Below are 24,070 nucleotides of genomic sequence, written 5' to 3'. Positions count from 1 at the left end.
AACATGAAAAGGCAAAATACAAATGTTTTATCGACAATGCTCAGAGACCTGTTACATTTGAAACCTGATCTGCTTGTACCAACTACAATGCTGCATTCTACTTCCCATCTATCTCAGAACATCTTTAAACAGTTGTGCATAATTCAGAATCTGGAATTGGAATTATTATCTGGGAAATGCTAGTTGTTGCTCCCAATGATTACTGAAGACAAACTGAAATGTGGTACTATATCAGATTCAAACTGAATTGTGGTACTGTACTGAAAACAGATAAGTAGAACAAAGGTCTGAAGAAGGGTCTCGACACGAAATGTCACCCATTCCTTCTCTCTAGAGATGCTGCCTGTCCCTCTGAGTTACTCCAACATTTTGCATCTACCTTAGATTTAAACCAGCTTCTGCAGTTCTTTCTTACACACAAGTAGAACATTTGCTGTGATCTCCATTCCCTTATTTTCTGACTTCCATATTTAGCCTAATAGGATAGGCACAAGATATTTTAACTATTAACGGAAACTCAAAGACACCATGCCAGGGTTTGCAAGCCTCATGAGTATTTTTCTCTCTTTTGAGGGACAGGTAACTCATTTTCAACTCGACATCTTTCCCCAATTGTGCATGGACAAGTGGGAGCTTGTTCTGTGGAAATGCAACATGTGATCATGCAGACATTTATTCAACGCAATAACGTTGCTTAAAGGGAAATGTAAGATGCCTGTACAGTTAAGAGCACAGCAGGATGAGGGTGTTATCTTACAGAAGTGCACAAGATCATGAGAGGAATAAATAGAGTAAATGCACTGAGTATTTTACCCAAAGTAGGGGAACCAAGAACCAAAGGACATAAGTTTGAGTTTGAGGTCTGAGGGGACAAAGATTTAATAGGAACCTGTGAGGTAACTTTTTTTTTTTTTTACACCAAGGATAGTGGGTATATGGAACAAGCTGCCGCAGGAGGTACCTGAGGCAGGTACTATTACATTTACAAAATATGTGGACACATACATGGATAGGATAGGTTTGAAGGATATGAGCCAAATGCAGACAGGTGGGACTAGTGTAGATGTGGCAATGCTGGTTGGAGTGGCCAGGTTGGGCAGCAAGACTTGTTTCTATATTGTGTGACTCTGTGACCCAATGTATTCCAACACTTTAAATGTTTTTATCCACAGTGTATAATCTGCTCTTCCTTTAAAGAGTTCTTATGATTCATTCTTTATGAAGAGTTCAATCTAAATTATGAAATTTAGCATGCCTTAAAAATTATTCTCAAACTTCACAAAAAATGTGCATTTGAGAACCGGAAGGAAGTAGTAAGAAGTTTCAAAGATAGAAAAAAAACGCTGGAGTAACTCAGCCGGTCAGAGTATAACTGAAGGTGACGTAGCAGGTTGAGACCCTTCTTCAGAACCTTCCTTCGCTCCTGAGATGATAAATGAGCCACTGGGTGACTCCAGCTTTTTATGTCTATCTTTGGTTTAAACCAGCATCTGCAGTTCCTTCCTATACATAGAAAGAAGCTTCACGAGTTGACCACATTGCTCTCTATGAAGCCTGACAGAGGGCTCATTAGTATTTACAAATATTTTTATGCATTCCCATCAACTGTGATGTTGTGTGCCCTGTTCCCACTGGCAGGTGGCGATGTCACTTCCTGCAGAGCTGAGCAGATGTTAAAGGGGGCTTAACTCTTCTTCTCCTCCATGCGCCTACACCTTCCGCATTTTAAATAGATTTAATTATATACCAGGGCCCGACATTTTAGTATACATGAAATCTGGACTGCAGTGAAATCAGGCCAGGATATTAAGATATTCAAAAAAGCTTATCTGAAGCAGGCTGAGGGATCAATCTGTTGGTTTTGTATATTTAAATAGAGCACAGCTGCAAGGCTACTTAATCTTTTGAAACAAGTCTCTGTAGAATGTCGTAGTCAACAATTTAAATAAAACATGCTCAAACACTCTTTCCTGTAGATTTGCAATTAAATTATAAGGAAAGTTCCAAACTAAGAAAAATGGAGCAGAAAGCCGTCCTTGTTTCTTTTATAGAACGAGCGGGTTTGGCTATCTTCCCTCCTAACATAACAACGTTTCCGATTCGTTGTTTGCCCCCATCAGCTTACCAAATGAGGATTTTTTGTTTCTGAGGCAAATAAGTGCCAAGAAGATACTCTACAATAGAATGGCTTGCTTAATTCTACCCAAACCTAACTATATTCATCTGTATAAACAGTCACTGAAAAGGGAATAGGAATGTGAATACAGGACAATGGTTTATGGTGGGCTTTTGGATAGGGACAAGATGTGCAGGGATTGGACCGGTATGCATAGGCCTGTGACATTAGTTTTATCATGGCCTCATGTTCAGCACAGACATGATGGGCCGAAGAGCCCGATTCTGTACTGTACCATTATATGTTCTATTGTCAAACTTCTTCTGGTGATACGAGGGCCAATTGTAATTTGGCTCTGCTATCCTGTCTTCTAAAGAAGTTCAAGATTTGCACCTCATTTCTATGCTCCATTTCTATTGCGTGCCTTAAAGGCAAACGTAATACTCTGTTATTCACCATGTGACTCTAAACCTTTAACCTCAACTTGCAGGAATTATCTGGTGAAATATGCCAATTAGAAATCAAGCTACTCCTATTTACCAATAATTTGAGAAATGGCTTTCTAAAACATGGATCCCATTGATTAATTTATCACAAATTTTATTAAATAAAACTCAAACAAAATCTATAGTAGAGAAATTTAATTTGACAAACAGCAGGTTGTCACTGTATTCAGGCTTTGACACAGCTATAAAACATTTGAGCAGCAAATGTATGATTTATTAAACTATAAGAACATCTCGATTCAATTTATATTACTGCCTTGTGTTTCACTGCTGGTCAGCTTTGGATATAATAGCCACAACCCTCTCATAAGTTATCTAGTCATCCTGCATGTGCCAACATTGTGCTGGCTTGGCAGAACCGATCTTTTAGTTAAATAAAGGCATCTCCTATCAGCTACAAGATAATCAATTACGTTATTTTCAGGGTAATTCAGTTACTGAATAATATTTTTTGGAGGAGAACAAATTATATAAATCAAAGGACAACTCTATTTAAAAAAAAATACCCATCACAGAATCGGTTTGATTTTGTAACCAGTGCCACAACGTTACTGTTTGTAAACTGCCGATAGGATGACCAAGTGTCTAATTTATATTAGCTTAAAGAATTATAGGGACTGTCTGTCTCCTGCACCTCTGAGCAATAAAATTAGCTTTTAGGTAGAAATACAATGTTTATAAAGTACTCACAAAATTGTTATCGATTTCATCCGATTCTTCAGAAGCCCGCAAATCTTTAAGTTGTTGGTTGGGTTCAGAGTCCTGTGGACAAATTGTAGTTAATTTAGTTTTAAAATATGTCTGATAAACATGTTATTTACTGTTGCTCTGGTTGCATAATCGGAGGCAAATTAACAGCTTGATTTATCCAGTCTAAGTTAAGAGATCCATTAAAGTGGAAGGGAAAGATAAAGCACCCACTTTTATTTCCAAAAATGCTTCCCCTACTTCATTGCAAATCAAGAACCAAATCCTTTTCAATTTTTCTAACCTAATGACATGCTGGATCTTGGAAGAAATTTTAAATTGTCCCGTGGAAATGAATGGAACTTAGTGACCAGTTTCTCATCCTAGTAATTTTCCACATTAACGATGAACCAAAATAAGGTAAGCGTTCCCTCCACCTCCCTTATCTTTCGCCACCTCTACAAAGTCGCCAATTGGTTGATGTCTTTTTTTGACTTATATTAAGATGTTGTCAATCTAGAACTGCCCAAATTTGAGAACATTTCCAACCAAATATACTACGTCCACAAGGCACGGCCTTTCCTAAAGCACATGATAGTGGACAGGTCAAAACACGTTCATTTTCTGTGAATGTGAGTTGGCTCATCTCACTCACATGAGTGTGCTTTTCACACGCCACACTAGAATTTAATGCAAGGTGCGGTAATGCAAGGTGATATTAATCAAAAGGGTGGTAACGAGGACATGCTGATCGTTCTTTTGGATGACAGCCTATTGCTGGTTCCACAGCCAAGCAGAGATCTGATAATAGTTCTCCTTTAATCAGCATTAGTGAATCAAATCAATTAAGATTTTTGTACTACAGTTTGCCTACTTTTGACATGAGTAACGTGAATCCTGGAATTGAACTGATTTTGGAGTTCAAAAGAATCGTACTGTTATTGGAGTTCTGAAATGTTTAATAGACGTAATATAAATGCAAGTCTTTTTTAGTATCGGCTCACTTATTTAGTAACTCATCTCCTCAACACTAGTGTTTCGAGGGCAGTTGTCTTTAACTGGGGAAGTGAGTAAACCTACATGGCAACTGCTCATCTCAGTGGTGCTGCCTTCTTTTGTTAAAGGGTGATACAAGTGTGATATGGGTATTTAAGTGACCCATGTCTTAGGGTTGAAACCTACCACTGATGGATCAGTTCACCCAAGCTTTCCCCAATTAACATAACATTGTTCCTGATCAGGAGGGAAATTCCCTCAGCGGTTTCATACATTGGAATTCTGCTGTGGAAAAAAACATATCCAACATACAATGGAGAAACTATTTCCTAAATATTATTGTAACATATTCTAATATCAAGAAATGTTTGAGTATGAATAACATATTTTCTTTGGAATTAGACAAAAGATGATATTTAATTTCAACTGTAAACATGGAATAGCATGCACGCGTGAACAACTATAAAGGGCCTTGTACATGGATAGTGACTGCAAATTTTTTAAACAAATAACCATGTTTGTTTTCTGGCTTCCCATTGGATTGAATCGTATAATGCCTCTCTGCATGTGTCTCCATTGACCATTAGTTGTGATGATGCCAAAGAAACATTCTGCAGACTTTGCAAGATAATGGGATGAAAATGTGAAATTATGAGATTTTTTATGAGCACCTAACAAAACCATCGAGAGGAGAGTTTCAAAAATATTGGCCAGAACATCTTTTTGGATAGGTCACAGATGGTATTTGCTGTCTGCTGCCTAATTATATCTTTGCCAACAACTTGCTTGGAACAGCTTACACAATGCCAGATGTACTGCTGTACACCTAACAATACATTGGTAAAGATATCTCATTTAGATTAGACCAGGCTATAATGCCAGATTTAAGCATTGACATCATCTTTCCCTGGTATTTGGCAATTGGAATAGCATTGTCGATTGTCCTTCATGTGGCCACAATTTGGAAAGTGGTGTGTGAAAAAGCATCATACTTAGTTGGGACACAAATGGTGCAGTAACTCCAGCAGTTCAGCATCTCTAGAGAACACGGATAGATGATGATTCAGGCAGAGACCCTTCTTCAGACCCAATCCAAAACATCACCTATGCACGTTCTCCAGAGATGCTGCCTGACCAGCTGAGTTACTCCAGCACTTTGTGTCCTTTTGTGTATTAACCAGCATCTGCAGTTCCTTGTTTCTATACTTGGGTGGGATAGAGTTGATGCTGTGAGAAATCAGAACAGTGCAACATGGGGAAAAAAGCCCTTTGGCCAATGATGTCTGTGCAGAACAGAAAGCGAAATCAAACTAATCCCTTCTGCCTTCATATGATCCAGAATTCATCAGTTATCCAAACTCAATATTTTCCCATTTGTCCAGAGGGTGACTAAAGCCACAAAGTAAAGATATATATATTAAAATGCTCACGGCATTTTCTAAATGAAGTGTGGGGAGATGATTGACACATTTGGAAATTGGTAGCTAAATTGAGCAACATTTAACATCAAAATAAACGTCCAAATATATTAACATTGCCAACTTTATTGAGAAAACGTACATTTTCTTTCATTTGAATAGTTAGGCTCATAAACTATTCTCCAAAATATTTGACGCATGAAGATTAAAACATGAAATTCCAAAGTAGGTTCAGTGACCAGCAAGGTAAATATCTGACAAATGCTAGGAATATTGATGTATTTTGTGAAGAACAGACAATAAGAATGAATTGCCCTTTGGAGAACAAATATTAATCTTCTTTAAACTACTTTTTTTTCAAAAAGGCACTGAACTAATTAACTGACAGGAATAGTGACGGCAGACTAATTAAATCTGAATGCAATTGATTTCCAGAAATTTTTATTCGAAGCTCAGCATTACTGTACTTCAAAAGCTTGTAAAACAAATATAATGAAGACAAATGGTGCTGTCAGCTGTGAGTAGTGGTTACTTGGCTGGAATTCTTGACAAACTAATTAGTTAAAACAATTAAAAAATACAATTTCAATTTGAATAGGAATACATTTGCACTGCATTTATAATGTTGGATTGAGAAACGATACACCAAGCAGGTAAATTGCACTATTCTAAACTGATCAGGATGCTTTGTATCCAAGGAAACCAGGGAAGTGGTGAAGAGCAGAAACTCTGAATGACATGATCAAGTTTAAAAAATCCAAGGAACCCAATTAATATAAAGGGTAAACCAAAAGACTTGCATTTGTAAAGCACCTTTTTTACCTTGCGTTTCTCTGCTGCTTCACAAGCAATAAAATAATGTAAACTGCTATAATATAGCAAACCACAACAATTAATTTGTGCATAAAAGATTCCTTGGACAGCAATACAATTATGACCAGTTAATGCATAATAGTGACAACGCGGCATTTCCTCATCTCTGAATTGGAGTGTTTGCATGATCAGGTGAAGTTAAAACAATCACACATAATTTTCTCAAGACATGAGTTAGAATTCTAACAATAGTAGGATGATATTTTGAGATCAACAGACCAATTCTTTTCAATCTGAACTTTTCTTTCCTCATGTGTTGGAAGGAACTGCAGATGCTGGTTTAAACCGAAGATAGACACAAAAAGCTGGAGTAATTCAGTGGGACATAAAAAGCTCCAGAGATGCTGTCTGGCCCGCTGAGTTACTCCAGCTTTTTGTGTCTATCTTTTCTTTCTTCACCTGCTTTCGCTGCAGGTGTTGATTCCTGTTCAGTGTAGATCTTATGGATGACAAATATAGGGAGGTCATACTGTACACCAAATGTTATCAAATCAAACCAGAAATCATTTCATTATTCTTCAGTGTAACATGCAGGTGGTCATTATGTTCCTGAGCCCAGATTAGCAAAGTTTTCAGCCTTTCAGTAATAGAGTACGTCATACTACATGAAATCATCTTGTACTTTGTACCCTCTCCATAGTAAGATACACAGGTCTCTAAAGAGTGCTTTATAAACATTCATTTATCAACACTTAGTTCCTAACTGTTGGATTGTTGACCTCCAAGAACCCCACTTCTCAATTTGACACCCCTTTCATTTCAGGAGGTGAGGCGATTGTATCTGAAAGCATGTTCTTGGATTCTGGCATGCAACAAGTCCACATGTCAGGCCTTCTGGATCACAACGAGTGCAGGCATAGAGGTGGGGGGAGTAGCGTGGCCGTGCAACAGAGATGAGGGGAATGGGGGGGGGGGGGGGGGGGGGGGGGGGGGTGGCTGGCTCTTTGTCAATGATTGAAATAAGATCCTACAAAGGCTAACTTAAGCAGACTACTAATTTATAAAGCTACACAGGTTGTAAAGCTATGTGGAATATCCCCTTATACATACAATAATTAATTGATGTACATTGGTGATTCATGATGGATGGTCAAAATGGCTGTTGGCTATTGTCAAAGGAGTTGAACTGACTCACATTAATGAATAAAGAGAGTGATATCATATCTGACCTGTTTATGTATCTTGTCTAATATTCAGACAATAGCTCCACATTTCAAACAGATCACATAACAATCAATGCCATGATCTGATTTCCACCAATGTCAAAGTTTAATAATTAAAAATATAATTTTCCCTTTAAATCTTCCGCTACACCACTATTTCTGCACCGTCATTGTATTTTTATAAATGTACAAATAATATCGTGGGTTGCAAGTCAAATAATCTTTCCTTTGTTTCTCTGTACTCCATCAAAATAACCAAATTGACATTCATGAATCATAATCACAAAAACAATTCCTCTAAAATATAAGCCACTGAACCCTGCGCATTAACATATTAAACCTGCTGATTAACGGGGTAGTGGAGGGGGGGGGGGGGGGGGGGGCTGTATTTTTCTGCCACTGATTTAGTTTCCTTGAATATGCTGACATTTTACTGGAAGGGCTACAACATGTCGAAATTAATAATTGCATGTGAACAACCCCTGCTGCTATTAATGTACAAATTGATTAACATGGCAATTTATGGCAATGAAAAGGTTAGCAGTAATCGTCAGGTTGCTGCAATTTGATAGACTATTTGTTTCTCTTCTTTTAGATTCACAAAAACAGAATTTCCGATTTCACCTCCATGGAGGTTATTGTATTGACCAACTAATAGAAACATAGAAAATAGGTGCAGGAGTAGGCCATTCGGCCCTTCGAGCCTGCACCGCCATTCAATATGATCATGGCTGATCATCCAACTCAGTATCCTGTACCTGCCTTCTCTCCATACCCCCTGATCCCCTTAGCCACAAGGGCCACATCTAACTCCCTCTTAAATATAGCCAATGAACTGGCCTCAACTACCTTCTGCGGCAGAGAATTCCAGAGATTCACCACTCTGTGTGAAAAATGTTTTTCTCATCTCTGTCCTAAAAGATTTCCCCCTTATCCTTAAACTGTGATCCCTTGTACTGGACTTCCCTGACATCGGGAACAATCTTCCTGCATCTAGCCTGTCCAACTCCTTAAAAATTTTGTATCTTTCTATAAGATCCCCCCTCAATCTTCTAAATTCTAGGGAGTACAAGCCAAGTCTATCCAGTCTTTCTTCATATGAAAGTCCTGACATCCCAGGAATCAGTCTGGTGAACCTTCTCTGTACTCCCGCTATGGCAAGAATGTCTTTCCTCAGATTAGGAGACCAAAACTGTACGCAATACTCCAGGTGTGGTCTCACCAAGACCCTGTACAACTGCAGTAGAACCTCCCTGCTCCTATACTCAAATCCTTTTGCTATGAATGCTAACATACCATTTGCTTTCTTCACTGCCTGCTGCACCTGCATGCCTACTTTCAATGACTGGTGTACCATGACACCCAGGTCTCATTGCATCTCCCCTTTTCCTAATCGGCCACCATTCAGATAATAGTCTACTTTCCTGTTTTTGCCACCAAAGTGGATAACCTCACATTTATCAACATTATACTGCATCTGCCATGCATTTGCCCACTCACCCAGCCTATCCAAGTCACCTTGCAGCCTCCTAGCATCCACCTCACAGCTAACACTGCCCCCCTAATACTGCAACCAACCTTGCATCTGGTGACATGTGCTGCCTAATCCCCAGCAATGGACTGCAGTCACCTTGCCAGCTAGAAGCAGCACTGAACCCTACATCATAGTAGTGAACAGCCACACGGCTCACCCTGGCCCACTCGTTCACCCTGGCTCACTCGGCGGCAGCCCACACAGGCAGTGTCTACACAAAGTACTGAGATTCATTGTTAGGTTCATGCCAAATTCCCGACATGTCTGTGTGCAGCAACGGGAAGGGCAGAAGTTCTTGCCAGTTTCCAATACACAGTAACAACTGCCAGTAACGTATCTCTATTATGCACTGTAGCATAATGCTGTGATGAACCATTTGAGCACCGATTCTTTCAGCACTCTCGTTCGTGGAAATGCATCCTGCACTCTTAAATGAGATACCGGTGCCATCCCACAGCAGAGAACAACATAAACTGTTGCCATTTTTGTTCTCGAAATGAAATGACATATAGTCTTCATCAGAGTAGATCATTTTAACATGGATCTAAATATGGTAACAATAGTTATATTATTTCATGAAATACATTTTATATTAATATTTTTATTTTAATATTTATGATGGACATGGATAGACTGTAAAGCTATTTTCACATGAAGGTGTAAATGATTATGACAAGGGAAACATTTTCGGCCTCAGCCTTCCCATTATCAGTTTAGTTCTTTTGGCATTCTGCAGTTGTACAGAGCCCTAGTGAGACCACACCTGGAGTATTGTGTGCAGTTTTGGTCCCCTAATTTGAGGAAAGACATTCTTGCTATTGAGGGAGTGCAGCGTAGGTTTACAAGGTTAATTCCCGGGATGGCGATTTTGTCATATGCTGAGAGAATGGAGCGGCTGGGCTTGTACACTCTGGAGTTTAGAAGGATGAGAGGGTATCTCAATTAAACATATAAGATTGTTACGGGTTTGGACACGCTAGAGGCAGGAAACATGTTCCCGATGTTGGGGGAGTCCAGAACCAGAGGCCACAGTTTAAGGATAAGGAGTAAGCCATTCAGAACAGAGACGAGGAAACACTTTTTCCTCACAGAGAGTTGTGAGTCTGTGGAATTCTCTGCCTCAGAGGGCAGTGGAGGCAGGTTCTCAGGATGCTTTCAAGAGAGAGCTAGATAGGGCTCTTAAAAATAGCAGAGTCAGGGGATATGGGGAGAAGGCAGGAACGGGGTACTGATTGGGGATGATCAGCCATGATCACATTAAATGGCGGTGCTGGCTCGAAGGGCCGAATGGCCTACTCCTGCACCTATTGTCCATTGGCATTCAGACCCGAGCTTTGTACAAATGAATGCCTACCATGCAGCATTCAGATTAGCATTAGATTCAGAGATGACAGTGTCATTTAAAGGACAGTAAAACATTTACCAATCTCTAAATACTAAATTAATACTTTGTCTGCAAACTTGGGTTTCCTCAAATCGAAAATAAATTTCCTTTTTCAATTCAGAAATTTAAAAAATGATTGCAGTTGAAATCTAAGAGAGTTAAAATGAGTTTAAGCATTGAAAGAAAAGTTCCAATGAACTTGCATGTTAATAGCATGTTCCACAGCCATAAATGTTCTGTAAATACCACAGGTATGGATAATACATTTGCTATGAATCGTACCTTTTGAGGTGGATTACGTGGTTCATCATGAGTTTTGGAAGGCATTGTAGATTTTTTATCCCTTTCGTTTTGTCCGTTGCATTTATCAATTTCTGTTTCTAAATCATTTGGCTGTTCAGTAGCACAGGTCATTTTAGGGTCTTCCTCACTTTTATGTTCAGACTTCAAGTCCACATCTCCAACCAGTGACAATTTTGATGTGCCATCGACTGAGTTGCATCTACTATCTCCCGCTCCAAGTTCTTCACTTTCTGCTTCATCAATTGCCACTGCACGCCCCAAGTGCCCCGCTTGTACAGGTCTCATTAGAACACCATCATCTGTGTCACTTTCACCTTTGGCTTCTTGCTTTTCTTCATTCGAGTTAATGTTGTCATCATCATCATCAGCCTCTTTGTCAGAAGTTAACTTGTCTGGGGTTGGGGGCTGAACATCGCGACTCTCCGAGTCAAGCATACTTCCAGGATCACTTCCTCCATGGCTGAGTTCAAAGAGCACCTTTTGTTTGCACGTGCAAGTTATCAAAAAGAAGAGGTCAGTCAAATTTATTCAGCAGCCATAATGAATTGATCAGTTATTACTTTATCTAAGTTAACTAAAATGTGCATATCACTCATCTCACAAGTGTTCAAAACAAAATTATGCATTTTGCATGGAATAATTTCTGTCTAAAACAGTTCACTCTCCATACCATTTTATAAAAAATCTGTGATTTGTTTCACTTCATTCCACCTGTGAAGCATTTATCACCTCCAAGTATAAATGAAAAAACTGTCACAAGTATGTTTGATGCTTGGTGTGAATTAATTTCAACATAAGAGGTGACAAGGTTATCAGGAATAATTGAGGCACGATATTTATTGCCGTTCATGCGGCCAATAAACACAGCAGCTGAATTCAGTTAAATATCAAAGAAAAATAAAAACAAATGACAAACGGCAGATGTCTCGACTGAGCCATGGGCTGCCATTGAGCAAAAGACATTTAACAGAATAGATGAAGGTAGACGAGTCAAAGAAGATTACCCAGAGTTGTCTGAAGAAGGGTCTCAACCTGAAATGTCACCTATTCCTTTTCTCCAGATATCCGACTGATCCACTGAGTTGTTCCAGCTTTTTGTGTCTACTCTGAGTTGATAGATCTCCAGCCATTATTATTCTTGCTGCTTACTTTCTTGTCTTGAATATAAATGAACTAAAATATAGCTATTTTTTAAGAGATACAGCATGGAAACAGGCCTTCTGGCCCACCTAGTCCATGCTGACCTAGCGATCACCTGTACACTAGTTCTATCCTATACACTAGGGACAATGTATAGAAGCCAATTCACCTACAAACCTGCACGTCTGTGGGATGTGGGAGGAAACCGTAGCACCCACAGAAACCCACATGGTCATAGGGAGAATGTGCAAACTCTGTACACAGCAACCATAGTCAGGATCGAAACCAGGCCTCTACTGCTGCACCACTATGCCACCCATTCTGGGGGAATCATTTTTATCAGCAAATATTTAAATCTACCACCACTAGGTAATGTAAATGGCTTCAAGAAATAGAAGAATCATGAAAATTGCAGAATATTTCCCACTTAAAACAAAATCATTATTTTCCATTTTAAGTAACCACTGTATAGTGGAATTAGAAAACAAGTAAATAATTCTGGGGATAGTTATAAAATAATACATTTGTTCCTACTTTTCATTAGTGGGCTCAAAGAGAGAATGGAATTATAAATGAAAACATAATCCACAAGCCGTGAAACTTTTGATTCACAAATTCAGACTCACAAATTTTCCCACTAGTAGACATTACTCCTCATAAAACCAACTCACTTTTTATTTACCTAATTTTTAAAGTGTTAGACAATGGCAAGCAATTTTCCTGTGAACTTGATAAGTTTAAAGGGAGCACAGCAAACAATGCCCTGTTGAGCCGAATATTAGATCATTGAGATTTCAAAGCAATTGGAATGCAAATTATGAAAGTTTTACAAAGTTACCCTCCCATGAGTAACTGGCCATGGAAGAATTTGTGACTTAAAATTATCAAGATCAAACACGGAATATTGTTTTGCATTTTAGTTCCAAATTTATGCAATTTATTCTCCATAGATTTGAAACAAAACCCTATATCATTTGATATATTTCCTAACTTTTCAAATAGAAATGTTATGCGTCACAGTGCACATTGCTAGGATCTAGTTTTGTCTATTCCACAAACATAATCTCAATCATATCTAAAAGGAAAATTGTTAAGATTAAATTTGACAAAGGGAATAAGTGGCATGATGGGGGTGAACGGATTTAGGGACACCAGTCTCAAGCTAAACAGCTAATCAAAAATCACCTCTTTCTGACTTTCCGCTTCTTCATCAGACACCGGGAGGTTTTGAAGCTCAGGTTCAGTCCCCTCATCAACATGGTCATGATCTGCATCCTCATCGGCTTCTGCACTTTCCTGAATGTTTAAGGAATTGGCAAGTGGTAACATCAATGGCGAGTAAAAAGATACAACTTTGTTAACTCTGGCTAAATGACTAACTTATCTCTAATATCAAACCAGCATGGATTTGCAACGTTGTCACACATCCTTAAGGTGCATAATTAAGAGCAAAGCAATAACAAGTTTAATTGCTGAAAAACACACCAATCAAAGAAACATTTACAGGGAATTACTGAGAAACCCTGCTTACAATCCAGTGAATACAATTGTGCCAAACTTAAATAGGCTTATTCCATTGACAATGTACTGTTGGATGAAGACCGAAATCCAACTTATACTGTGAGAAATGTTGCCTTATTATTCTAGTAAGTAGTGAAAAATAAGTGAAAGAACACAAAAGAAAATTAATTCTATTGATTACTGTATCCAAGGAGCAGAGGAGGTCTTGCATTCAAATTGTATCACTCCGCTCAGCGATCTGCGACACCCAAAATGAACAATAGATGTTTTCATTCACCTTCCCTTGTAAATGAGGGGAATTTCTTGGAGCTCATGCATGCAAGGATTGTTCATTTAGGCTTAGCTCTACATTCTGAATGTTAGGTTGTGAAAAGTAAGTAGATGAAATTCACACACACCCTCAGCAAAGGCAGGCCCGATTGCAGAAAATATATAAAAGGCACCACAGTATAAAGATTGATGAGTATTTTTCAAAAGCAATAAACACGCCACATGATGGCTAGCTTTTGATAGTACTTTTATACAGATTATAATGAACTGGTAATGCATTTAAACAATCCTGATCAGAATAAATTCTTACCAATTTTTTGTTTTATTTTTATAATTACATAATATAGAACAGTAGCAGGATAAAAGATCTTTTCCTCTTTCATGTTTCCATTGTTTTACCGACATCTGCTCATATGTTGTGCCTCAATCGGTCAACAAAAACAATGGTAAAATTGAAGGCTAGAACATCCACCATCAGTAGAGTCAGGTTAGTGCTGTGCAAGCAGATTTATTTTAAAGAGTATTTTTAGGTTAATTATTCAAGCCAGATTTAAATTGTACCAAATGACAACAACTTGGTAATTTAAATACGGTTAGTTTTTCCATTTTCCTGAGATCAAGACAAAAGTAGATAAGACACATTTCTAACCAAGAGCAAAACAATGTACTATAAAAAGAAGAAACATTGGAAATCTAGAAGAAACTTTTGGGCTGAATGGTTGGAATAAGGAACCAGTCACAAGTGATAACTGAGGTGAATAACATAACAGCATATGACGGGAGCCAGATACAGGGAACAAATCGAGGCTTATGCAGAATGGGTTAGACATAAGGGTGTGAGAGAAGGCACATGTGAGCCATAATCATATAGGCCTTGTTCTACCCCTCCTCTCCTCCAGCTTTTTCCCTTCTCCAGAAACACACCCGGACCAACCCCCCCCCCCCCCCCAGCCACCACACCACACCACCCTCTCCTCCCCCCCCCACTCCCCGGCAATCAGTTTGAAGAAGTGCCCTGACCTGAAACATCATCTATCCATGTTCTCTACAGATACGGTCTGACCCGCTGAGATGCTCCAGCACTTTGTGTTGTCTATCATGGAGGACCAGTTACACTAAACGGTCTATTCCCCTGCTGAACATTCCACGCAATCCTATGAAATAACTGTAGTAAACTAGAAAGATAATTCTTATTGAATCAAAATTACTTTTCCTTTGTTTACTTGCAATCAATGCATTAACACTGGTTAGTGCAGAAAATGCAATATGACTGGCACAACTAAATCATTGACAAGTTATATTTTCTAAAGCACTAATGTTAAAAGATTTTGCTGAGTTCTTTCATTTTCTTTTTTTTCCTCACACATACACCTCAGATAATTACTAAACTGCTCAAGCAACCAGGAATTAATTTGGTGTTGCTTTTTGTGAATCCCAGAGGGGAAAATCTAATTACTGTTACCCGATTCGTTCTGCCAGCAGGGGTGGTATTTCATCTGTACCACAGCTGGAGAATATAGTGGAGATACAATCTTTAACCCTGTGAGTAGTAAGGCAATATTAAAAGTATCTACACACATGCCTCAAATAATATAAAACTGCTGGAAATTAAAGAAGCAATTAGTGGCTTCACAGATCCCTATTCTACTCTAACAGTCAATGTTTCAGAATAAATGCAGAGGAAGCAAATGCTATTGTTGCCAGGTCATGCATAGAAAAATGCATCTCCTTAAAAATCATTCTTGGCATGGATACTCTCCCCAGCTGGAGACTTTATGATCTTTTGTGACTCTTCCCATATGAGTGTCTGAAAACAGAAAGTCAATCACACTTAAAGGGAAGATACGAGCACCTTCACTTAGCTAAACGTACATGTACAACTGCTCATTCCCTTTGTCTGGCTGAGCAGAAAGCCTCTTCATTCTTTGCCTGCCTCTTCAACATTACCCAAGGAATCTCATGTAATAAACACTCTACCCATGCTTGAATGTTTGCTCAAAAATAGTTTTTCAGCACATTCTTCTTGCAACCATCATGTGAAGATATGGTAATATGTTCCACATGTATTGGTCACATCCAACTTGCTCACATTGCTGCCTCACAACCCATCTCTTGGTAGCTCCACCAGAGGTCAAAGCCTCAGAATTAAAGGACTCTGTTTTAGAAAGGAGGTGAGGAGAAACTTATTTCGTCAGAGGGTAGTTAATCCATGGAACATTGCCACAGAGGACTTTGGAGGCCGTCAGTGGATATTTTTAAGGCAGAAATAGACAAATTCTTGATTAGAATGGGTGTCATGGGATATCGGGAGGAGGCAGGAAAATGGGATTAGGAAGCAGAGATCAGCCATGATTGAATGGCGGAGTAGCCTCAATGGGCCAAATGGCCTAATTCTACTCCTATAACTTGTGAACCTGTGAAAAGAGGCTAGAAATGTCATTGAGGAAAAGAGGGGCTTTGGTACAAAAGCCCAAAAATTCATGAAGGTAGCAAAAATTAATGAAGGTAGCAAGGTGACAATCTTAAATCATGTGGTTAAGGAGATAGATGTAGGGGATGCTGCCTTTCCTTAGTCAAAGCATTGAGTACAAGAGCAGGGAAGTTATGCTCCAACTTTGTGAAACATTGCTTGGATCTCAGCTAGAGTAATGCACACAGATCTGATCACCACACAATAGGAGAGATGTGATAGCACTGGAAAGGTGCAGAGATTCACTAGGATGGAGCACATTAGTTACGAACAATGAAGCATATCAGTTATGAGCAAAGACTAGTCTGTTATCCATGATGTGGCGGAGATTAAGAAGGGATATGTTTGAGATACCTAAAATTATGAGAGGTATGGATAGATAGGGTAGACTGCAGGAATCTTTTCCCCTTATCAGATTGAACAATAACTACTAGAGAACTATTGAGGGTAATGGACAAGAACTGTAGAGGGGATTTGCAAGGAACCTTTTTCATCCAGAATGTCAGGTACCTAGAATGAACTGACTGAGAGAGTGGTGAAGGCAGAGTCATGAACAGAATTTAAAACGTTGAAACTACAGCAGGTGCTGGATTCTTATGGATGGGTGCACACAGGTCTGCGCAGACATGGCCTATTTCCATTATGTATGGGAAAGAACTGCAGATGCTGGTTTAAATCGAAGGTAGACACAAAATGCTGGAGTAACTCAGCGGGACATGCAGCATATCTGGAGAGAAGGAATGGGTGACGTTTCGGGTTGAGACCCTTTTTCAGACGTCTCGACCCGAAACCTCACCCATTCCTTCTCTCCAGATATGCTGCGTGTCCCGCTGAGTTACTCCAGCATTTTGTGTCTACCTATAATACCTTATTTGGTTACAGATGGCATAAAAATGCAAGGCACTGTTCTTGGAACAGAAAATGGGCGCACCTCAGGTTGTGAAATTGTATATTTTTATTACCACATGCAGTGTACAGGACCTTCCCTCAGTAAGTAAATAAACTGACAACATCCAGATAAAGTAACAAAACCTGTGGTACAGTCTAATAGATAGCAGAAATAGCAAAGAGTGAACTGAAACATCTGGAGTCAGGCCTCTAGAAGGCAGAGGGGGGTTGCTGGTATTACCAGGCTTCCACTGATGTTAGGTTCATAACTAGAATGGCAGATTTGCAGTTTCAATTCCCTTTTAAGAACGGAAAATAAGCACATTGTTCCGAAGTCATAAACTGATAGCATCAAAATTAAATCACAGAACTGTCTCCAATCAAAGCTATTTATAAATGGGGCCCAGTGTGATATAAATATAAGTGATCTATTATTAAAAGCAACATCATGCTGGAATTGAATCAACCACAAGTTAGATTACAGTTATGGGCAGCACACCAAAGGATGTGCCAACGTTAGAGAGGGTGCAGGGGAGATGCAAGAAGAAATTGCTGCCGTTTGAGAATTGCTGTGAGGAGAGTAGGTAGGCTGGAGAGGACTTCTTTGGAATAGGGTACACAAAAATGCTGGAGAAACTCAGCGGGTGCAGCAGACTGAAGAAGGGTATCGGCCCGAAACGTTGCCTATTTCCTTTGCTCCATAGATGCTGCTGCACCCGCTGAGTTTCTCCAGGAGTTTTGTGTACCTTTGATTTTCCAGCATCTGCAGTTCCTTCTTAAACACTTCTTTGGAATAAATGACTTGAGCGAGGATTTAATTGAAGTGCATAAAATGATGTGACATCTAATAGAATGGTCGGCATAAATCCATTTCCTTTATCAGAAAGGTCAACACTCAGGGGCATGGATTTATGACAGTGGTAGGATTAGAGAAGAATTGAGGAAGAAATGTCACCTATTGAATAGTGGGAATCTGGAATTCATTGCCTGAGAGGATGGCGAGGCAGAAACTCTCATCACATGTAAAATAATGAGCAACCAAAGAACCATAATCAACAAGGTACAGACAAAGACCTGGGAAATAAGATTCATTTAAATAGCACCTTTATTGGCTGGGATAGTCATCTTGAATCAAAAGATCTTCTCTCAATACCATACATTTCTGATTTTCAAAAGATATTGATATATGGAAAAAATTCCTTTGGAGTTATCACATCTATCCTCTCTTTCAATCATGAATCTTATCAATTAATACAGAAGGGCATCCCAAGTACTCCAGTCTTTGGATACAAGATGTGATTGGAGAAAAAGAACCAAGAAAGTAATCGCAGCTGCTTCCAAATATATATAAAATAGAAATAAACAAGTTGGAGCCTCTGAGTTATAGTTATTCAATGCCATTAATCTGATATCAGGGCACAGATGATGGACATCTGAGGCCTGATAAGATTTCCAAGCTTATACAAATGCCTCAAACATTGCTGACATGTGATTACTCCCAACATTAATACTTAGCGACCAAATAGTGAGGGATATACAACCTTACAGAAACAATTTAATCATAACTATTTTTCTTATGGCATTTGTATTATTTGATATCCATCAGTACACAACTAGACACTTGAACAATTGGGCGCTCAAACACTTAATGAAGGAGGCCACAGAAAGTCCAGTCCAGTCTATCACGAGTACTTACCTCGCCACCATCGAAGGAATCTACAAGGAGCTTTGCCTCAAGAAGGCCGCTAATATCATCAAAGACTCACAATACACCGGCCACACTCCCGACTTGCTGCCGGAAGGTGGTACAGGAGCCTTAAAGCCCTGTCCCACTGTATGAGTTCATTCAAAGAGTTCTCCCGAGTTTGCCCTGATTCGAACTCAGAGATTTATGGTAATGGCCGCTCGTCGGTACTCGGGGCTCTCGTGGACATTTTTAAACATGTTAAAAAATCTTCACGAGTCTTCCCGAGCTTATCTGCCATTAGCGAGTCTTCCCAAGTACCTGCCGTTAGCGTTACGAGCCGCTAAGAGACGTCCCCGAGCTCCGACGTACCCGCTACGTTCATTCTCCGTGCTTACCACGAGTTTGATTTTTTTTTAAACTCGGGAGAGTTCTTGAATGAACTCGCATCGTGGGACAGGGCCATTCTGCTCATCAATCATCAGATTCATGAACCACCCGACAGAAGTCTAACCATGAGCCCAGCTCAACCCTGCTGAACCACTACACACTTCACTCCACTACGGTTGCTCTACATCATTTGTATTTTTGCACTACCACGGCCTGTTAGAATAACTGTTTGTTTGTTTGTTGTATATTCAATGAAGTTGCGTCTAATATGCCTGTAGCATCACTGCAGCAAGTAAGAATGTCATTGTTCAGGTTCATATCTGGTGCATATGACAAATAAACACACACACTCTCTCTCTCTCTCACACATTGTTATCTACATGACAGCCGTCTTCAGTGGAAGGAGTAAAAGAAAATTCAATTCCAATACACTTCATGGCACACATTAAAAACATTGAAGCATTTAAATTACAGTTAAACCACTCAAGCTTTGTTCTTGCTTACATCAACATTTAAAAGCCACTGCTCAACAAACGTCTTAAATTATACATGTTGTGCACTGAATTCAGAAATCAAATAGAACAATAAGCCACCAGTAACCATACTGGGCAATTGTCTTTCATATATCTCACGATCATATTTTTCTGTAGGAAACAAATTTGAAGAAAACAATTGACACCAAAGTCAGTCAACAGACTCAATTGCAGAAATGCATTTAAAATTATAATGACAATCCCTTTGAATATTAAATGCTTATTTCCATACTAATTTACATATTTAGTAATGTTAATTGTCTCTCATGTATAATGATTTATTGCAAGCCTTTTTAGAATTTATTAAAGTCAGAGGCTGTGCAAGCTTCAAGCCACTTTTTTAGCACAGCTGAGGTGTGCTGTGAGATACCAGACTATTAGGCCCATTTTCCAATTCCCTCTTTCTCAGCAAACAACCATCTAGCCCACCATCACTCCTCTTTCAGATCTCTAACAATCATTCTTTGCCACAGACTAGAACCATGCAAGGTGCTGAGGGATGTATTAAAGCTAGGTACAGCTTCTACAAAGCCTTGATGGAGAAACACAGGTGTTCACAGTTCTTGCCAGTGGGTATTGAGGGGCTGGGCTCTGTGTAATAAATTCTTAAGAATATCGCAGATGGAATGAAAAGACGGCACTATGCCGATATAATGTAAATAGTGTAAGTGAATGTAAAGATATGATTAATGAGATCAGATAAATGTCCTTTACCGCATAGCTATAAACTTTGTTGATTGATGTTAGATACAAAAATTAACCCTTCTTAACGAAGGTAAAGGCACAATAAAAATCCCAAAAACCTAACAACTTAAATAAGATACCGTGTGCCTTGAATTGTGCCAATACACACAAGACTTATAGTCCAACTATTTTCTGCCTCTCATTACGTTAGACCTCTAACAATATTTAACAAGAGTCTACGCAATGCTTGACTGGGTTGTGATTCAGAAGCATCAGAAATACAATTGAGATAATTACTTATGGCACATAAATTATTTTATATCAAATAGTAATTAGGTTATCTTAATTCTTGCATGATTCAGTAAAAACAAAATACTTTATGGAGTTTCAAAGCCAATGCTGTGCCGAGGTAAACCATTGAAACATTAGCTGCATTATCAATTGAACTGACATATTTTAGTCAATGGAAGGATTCTTAGTTGCAGCAGGTTTAAGAATCTCAGTGAGAGAATTGTAGGGAGATCAAAAATGATCCACGTCTGAAGACTGTGTTCAGAAGCCTCTGCCTGCGTGAGGGAATATTCTAGTCCCTTACTTCAATATAACGCAGAAGGAATGCTGCATTGTTGGAAATGTAATCTTGCAGATGAGACACTAAACTCAGCCACCATCTGCTTACTCAAATTGCAAAATTCAATCCAGCAATACTTTGACAATGTTTTCCTGGCATCTGTCCGAGGTAACATCCTTTCTCAACAAACACCATCAAATAATTGACATTTATGGGTCCTGCCATATGGAAACCAGCACAGATATTTACCCGAAAACATTAAAGTCGGCATCACAAGTAATTAACCGATTAAGGGGGACTTTGGATTATGCTGGCTGTATAAAATTACTAAGCAAATATGAATTTTCCTGAATTATAAATTCTTCACACCTAATTCTTGTAACCTTTAGTTTTACCCTCTGTTAATGAAACCTTCCGTTGTCATCTCCAGAGTTTGCGTCCTAATGATCTGGCATTCTTCACCTATTACAAACTACAGTTTACCCACACCCCTACTGTGTGTAATAGATACAATAACAGGTCACACATCACACCTTTGCTCGCTAATACTGGTCCAGGTCAACCAGCGCATCATACTTCAAATGTACATTTTTGATTAAACAGTTTCCATTTTTCTTTTGTCATGCATCTGAACTTCGACTAGTATTTTGTACACAGCCGGTGGCTGTACAAAACCCACCTGGGTACCACTGAATGGAACTCCCTTTCTAAATGAATTGGACTTTTTAACCCCTCTCTTCTTTAATAAACTCCTAATGCATTTTTGGGTACAAGCTATTGATGAGCATTTTTAAACTCTCCTCTTTGGGTTTGCTCTTTGCTTTGCTTTTCATGTTCATAAGTGATAGGAGCAGAATTAGGCCATTCGGCCCATCAAGTCTCCTCCACCATTCAATTATGGCTGACCTATGTCTCCTTCCTAACCCCATTTTCCTATCTTCTCCCCATAACCCCTGACACCCGTACTAATCAAGAATATATCTCTATCTCTGCCTTAAAAAGTATCCAGTGACTTGGCCTCCAGCCTTCTGTGGCAATGAACTCCACAGATTCACCACCCTCTGACTAAAGAAATTCCTCCTCATCTCCTGAAGGAACATCCTTTGATTCTGAGGCTATGACCTATTTTCTCTCGTATCACAGTAAAATCAATAATATTTTCTATCTTATTCATGTAAGATATGTGCCACCATATAGATTCAACATACAATGAATTACTTGAACATAATGTTAGCCTCAAGTTAGCAATAGATATAAATTCAGAAATAATTCATCCAACTCACTGATGGCTGTGGCTTTATTCATCAACTTTTACTGCTATGAAGGGGATAGTAATATAGATTGCTCTGTCAGTGGGCACTATTTGGTGTAGACCTGATTGAAGAGGTTTACCTGCTGTTTGCAGCATTTAATACAAGCTTCCAGTATTGAGGGGTTATCCACTGCACAAACTGTGTTGTACACAGAACATAACATAAGAAAATGAATACCACCAAACTCTGAAAACCTGCAATATAATCCATTCCAAACAAACTACATATTGGATGTAGGTATTGGATATTATGGATATTGGATGTGGTTATTGGATGTGGTTTATCTGGACACTGCACCTGTTGTTATATTCTCAGCAATATTCAAGTTTGCTGACAAGATATGATGAGTACACATTCCTAGCAGGAATCCTCAGTGTAACCGTGACCACAACACCACACACATATGTAGTGCCTTTAATGTAGTAAGATCCCCTAGATACAGCTCTGTGTAGGGTGTTTTGCTTGGAGGAGGGGGGGGGGGGGGGTGGGGAGGATCAATACTGAGAAGGGGGATAGCATCAGTATAGCTTGTAAAAGTTAATGTCAGAGAGATATTTAAGACAATTTGTAATGTGGAAAGAGATGCTACAAGGACAGATGCAGCCCTGATATCACCAGTGGAGCTGGATAGACAGGTATGTCTGATTTAAGAGCAGTACAGTGCACCCAGGAGAGGGGGGGGGGGGGGGGGGGGGGGGGGGAAGTGGCCCAGTATAAAACAAACACTTTAAAACTACATTTTCACTTTGTTACAAAGAAGTACTCTAATAAATGCATTCTCAATTTTTCCTTCACTTTTATATTCCCACTGTCTGCTATTCCGGATACAACCACCTTTCATGATCAAAGCACAGCAAGGGAGAAAGAACAGAAAGTACACAAGGACAGAGGGAGGGAGGTGAATACCAGAAGTATCTTTCAAACATACTGAAGGGCCTTTTTAGATGGGAACACCTTGAAGCCTCAAAGAACTTATGATACAGACCTCAATTGGCAAATCAAAATCACCAAAATAGCAAGATAAAATAATGTATCTTAGAAGATGGTGTACACTTCTTAATTCCTGATGGGAACAATGACACACATATACTTAAATATAAAAAAATATCCACAGTGCTGAATAATCTGTGGCTACTACGAACCGATAGTATATAAAGTTGGAACTGACAAACAAGGTAGCTACAACAAAACGCAACAAGAAGAGTCGGACATGGCAGTTATTAGCACAAAGTAAAGGGGAGGAAGGTAAAATGGCAACTGGCTTTGCTTGACTCTACAACAAATGTATATTGATTATGATGGGACTTTGTTCTCCTTTTTATCTAAAAAGCTGCACAAACAACAGATGGCAAACTCTCAAAGCCGTGGGTTAGACAGTGGCCGATTTGAACAATGTTTCCCAGTTGTGTCCTACTGCCCTCTTCTGGAAGTTTTGGTCCAAAATTGTTTTCAGGGCAAGAGAGAATAAAAAGCAATTGTAAGCAATCATGCGTTAGTTATCACATGGAACCATTCACACCTTGGTTAAAGTCAGGGCTATTTCTGCCCCAATGGGCTTTACAATTTGTAGTGTTTTTACTGAGCACAGCTTGGCTCATGGAGTGATGTAGCGAATAAGAAATCTTC

The 24,070-nt window shown here is 39.1% G+C and overlaps 1 protein-coding gene across 3 annotated transcripts in view; it reads right to left on the bottom strand.

The window, feature by feature from the left end:
* cep164 (centrosomal protein 164) overlaps nt 1-24,070 on the bottom strand; it is a 134,061-nt gene that overhangs the window by 53,395 nt on the left and 56,596 nt on the right. For 2 of the 3 annotated variants that reach the window (XM_033049722.1, XM_033049720.1), the window contains 3 exons: nt 13,306-13,416; nt 10,960-11,457; nt 3,313-3,384 (listed from right to left, as the gene is read on the bottom strand). In XM_033049722.1, coding sequence (XP_032905613.1) covers nt 3,313-3,384; nt 10,960-11,457; nt 13,306-13,416 — 681 coding nt within the window. Of the gene's footprint in view, nt 1-3,311; nt 3,385-10,959; nt 11,458-13,305; nt 13,417-24,070 lie in introns of all 3 variants that reach the window. The other variant, XM_033049721.1, reaches the window with a different exon arrangement.

The sequence above is a fragment of the Amblyraja radiata genome, chromosome 33 (genome assembly GCF_010909765.2).
Source record: "Amblyraja radiata isolate CabotCenter1 chromosome 33, sAmbRad1.1.pri, whole genome shotgun sequence".
Classification (NCBI taxonomy): Eukaryota; Metazoa; Chordata; class Chondrichthyes; order Rajiformes; family Rajidae; genus Amblyraja; species Amblyraja radiata.
This window is presented reverse-complemented; position numbering and strand designations above follow the sequence as displayed.